General features: G+C 32.9%; 1 protein-coding gene across 3 annotated transcripts in view; it reads left to right on the top strand.

Moving 5' to 3' along the window:
• Positions 1 to 2928, top strand: part of LOC107624784 (glucose-6-phosphate 1-dehydrogenase, cytoplasmic isoform) — a 6862-nt gene extending 3934 nt beyond the window's left edge. For 2 of the 3 annotated variants that reach the window (XM_021115354.1, XM_021115353.1), the window contains exons 10-17: positions 398 to 434; positions 584 to 655; positions 931 to 1078; positions 1169 to 1297; positions 1523 to 1593; positions 1963 to 2075; positions 2286 to 2331; positions 2410 to 2928. In XM_021115354.1, coding sequence (XP_020971013.1) covers positions 398 to 434; positions 584 to 655; positions 931 to 1078; positions 1169 to 1297; positions 1523 to 1593; positions 1963 to 2075; positions 2286 to 2331; positions 2410 to 2571 — 778 coding nt within the window. In that variant the 3' untranslated portion in view covers positions 2572 to 2928. The remainder of the gene's footprint in view (positions 1 to 397; positions 435 to 583; positions 656 to 930; positions 1079 to 1168; positions 1298 to 1522; positions 1594 to 1962; positions 2076 to 2285; positions 2332 to 2409) is intronic. The other variant, XM_016327238.2, reaches the window with a different exon arrangement.

A 3361-nucleotide genomic window follows, 5' to 3' on the forward strand; every position in this document is an offset into this window, starting at 1 on the left:
ACCCAAGGTTGTAACTTTTAAGGGTTAATCTTGTCAACATTTTTTTTGATGTGCACACCAAATGAACATTCGGCTGCTGATTTCATTGCAGATAATTTTCAAAGAGGATTTTATAATTAAAGCCCATGGTGGATATTTTGATCAATATGGGTATGTGTAGAATTTTGCTTTGGTCAAATTATTCAATGATGCTTTCAAATGATGAGTGAGAGATACTAATGAAAAGAATTTCTGTATAGCAATTTTACTTTCACTGATGATATTGAAAGTTGAACTTTGATTTTTCATTTTTTTTATATGCATCAATATTGAATATCTATTATTCGTTTTGTATAGAATTTCTCTTATTACGCCTGTGGAAGTATAAATCATTAGTGTACAACTTTTAATTTGGCAGAATTATCCGAGACATTATTCAAAACCATCTGCTTCAGGTGAGCTCTTTATTTTCATAATGATATAGAATAATATACTTTGACATTATTATAATTATTTTGTCTTGTCAAGTGGACGCTTCTGTTAAATCATAGCTCATAAGATAGCGAATATGTTGAATTTTTCTCATCACTTTTCTACCGTTTAGGTTCTCTGCTTGGTTGCTATGGAAAGGCCTGTTTCTCTCAATCCTGAGCACATTCGGGATGAGAGAGTGAAGGTGTGCGCATTTTCCCTTCAATTTATGCCAAAATTATCATGTTATGCTGCTATTTCATTTGACTTTTCTGATATGAGGCCATCAATATCAGACAGAAAATCCTTGTTCTCCTTTTAAATCGGGTTCTCATACTTGCAAATTTCAATTGAATCAATGAGATATTTTCATAACCGGAACCTTTCGTTGTTGCACTTCAATATTTATGTAGATTTTGAGATGTTCCATAGCATGCAATCAAAGTCTAAAGTGTTTTCTATTGGTCACAAAAAATGCAGGTTCTTGAATCAGTAGTACCCATTAGTGACGATGAGGTTGTTCTTGGACAATATGAGGGCTATAGAGATGACCCAGCCGTACCTGATGAGTCGAACACTCCAACTTTTGCATCTGTTATTCTGCGCATACACAACGAAAGATGGGAAGGTATGATAAAATCTTTAGCATTTTTCTTCCCAAAGGAAAATAAACATAATTATGTCGTCATGCATTCCATGATTTTCTTTTTGGCATCAGGTGTTCCTTTCATACTAAGAGCAGGGAAGGCCTTAGATTCTAGAAAAACAGAGATACGAGTTCAATTCAAGGATGTTCCTGATGATATTTTCAAGGATGTTCCTCATGAAATTCTCCTGATATTTCCTGGTACCGTACCTTTTTCATTTTTGGGTGTTATCTCTTCATACATAAAAAGTATTGAGATGTTGATCATCTCAATAATCCATAATCGCAAACATGACAAGCATAGATACATGTTCTTTATCGGCTTTGAAAGTGAATATAAATGTTTTCTAGTAAATACTTTACCTCATTCATCAAAATATTGATGTCTGCAAAACGAATCCTCACTGTAAACTTGTGCATGTCTAGGTCAGAAGCATCGGAGAAATGGGTTTCGTATCTGCCTACAGCCTTTAGAAACTATTTACACGAAGCTTGTGGTATATGATCGCCTACGTTTCGACGATTCTCTATATTGTCAGATACATTTATTGAGATTGGAAGTTTGATGTTCATATAGCAAATATAGATCTCCCAATACACTGTTTGGAATCAAATTTCGGGATATCTAAATGCGGAATTGGCACGGTTAAATCCAAAATTATTTTATTTTTATCTCAACTTGTAATAATCAGACTAAATCTTCTTGCCGAATCACTGAAGAAGTGCACTCCATCTATTGATTTCTTGTATTCATTCTCTTGATAATTTAATGTAGTGTATTTTAAAACCATTATATATTAGAATTTTAGATTATGCATTTGCTGCATAAGACTTTTACAAATCCATGATATCTGCTGTTGTTGCAGTACAAGCTAGGTAATTTGGATATGTCCACACATCAAAGTGAACAGGAATTGCTCTACTGGCGGAAGGAAGGGGTTACCATTGAGGATGCTTATGAGAATCTCATTCTCGACACGTATATTCACTTTCCCGGTTCTTATTTTATGAATTATCAATATTCACTTTCCCAGTTCTTATTTTATGAATTATCAATTTTTTCTAGCATTCTTTTATTATACATCGAAGCCACATAATAACACTAACGGATGACTTACCAATCAGTTCGATAGTTCGAAAGAAACAGATTTGAGTTGAATAATAATGGCAATTGTATCACGTTTTGCAGGATTAGAGGCGATCAGCAACAATTCATTCGTAGAGATGAATTAGAGGTAACAAATTGTTACATGGTTTGATACAATGTTTCATATATCCTTGAAAGACTAATGTAATGTGCTTAACTATATCAGGCATCATGGAAGATCTTCACCCCGTTATTGCACAGAATTGATAGAGGGGAGTTCAAGCCACTCCCTTATGAGGCATACGGTTATGGCCCGAAAGAGGCCTTTGAATTGCTGCGAAAAGCGGGCTATGCTGAAACACCCGGGTTTTTAGTTGACGACCACTAATCATCATCAACATTATTATTATTATTCAGGTGTAAGCTCAGTGGCATTGGAAGGTGATGATAGAGACAAATTGGTGGTGACTGGAAAAGTTGATGCGGTGTGTTTGGCTAGGGTTCTTAGGAAGAAGTTTAAATGTGTAAACCTTGTGAGTGCCAAAGAATTGAAGGAGAAAGATGATATTTACTAGGTGTTCTCAGCTTGTTATATGTTAGTAGTTGCAAGAAATAAAGGTACGATTTAATTTATCATGTCCTATTTCTAAGACTTGGGTGGGTACTAGTTTATGGATTTTCTAAGAACTGTACTATCTTCAAAGTCGAGTTGCTTGGGTATGTTATTTATTGTTTTTTTTTTTTTTTGGATTTGGTTTGCATACGCATGTTTATGTTTGTCTTTAGTGTAATGTGGGGCAAGTTAATCCATTCATCTTCATTCCATTATAATATTTAAAATGTTATTTTTAAAAACTACTTTTAATAAATTACTTTTGAAAATTACTATCCAATTTGAGGAATAAAATGTCCACAAAAGGTATTATGATGGAAGAACGAAATCACAACAAAATAGTTGTCCTAATACTAATATATGAAAAAAAAAATTGTAAAATGACAAAATAGATAATTAATCACTAATTCATGTTGTATTCGTAAATTTGATTAGGTGTGATCCGTGTAAATTTTATTATCTTAATTTAAGGGTAATTAAGTTTTTAATTTTTCACTTTAGAAAAATTTAAATCTCTAGTGTATATATTTATATAATAATAAAAATAGAAAAGATAATCATATTA

This window comes from Arachis ipaensis, chromosome B02 (genome assembly GCF_000816755.2).
Source record: "Arachis ipaensis cultivar K30076 chromosome B02, Araip1.1, whole genome shotgun sequence".
Classification (NCBI taxonomy): Eukaryota; Viridiplantae; Streptophyta; class Magnoliopsida; order Fabales; family Fabaceae; genus Arachis; species Arachis ipaensis.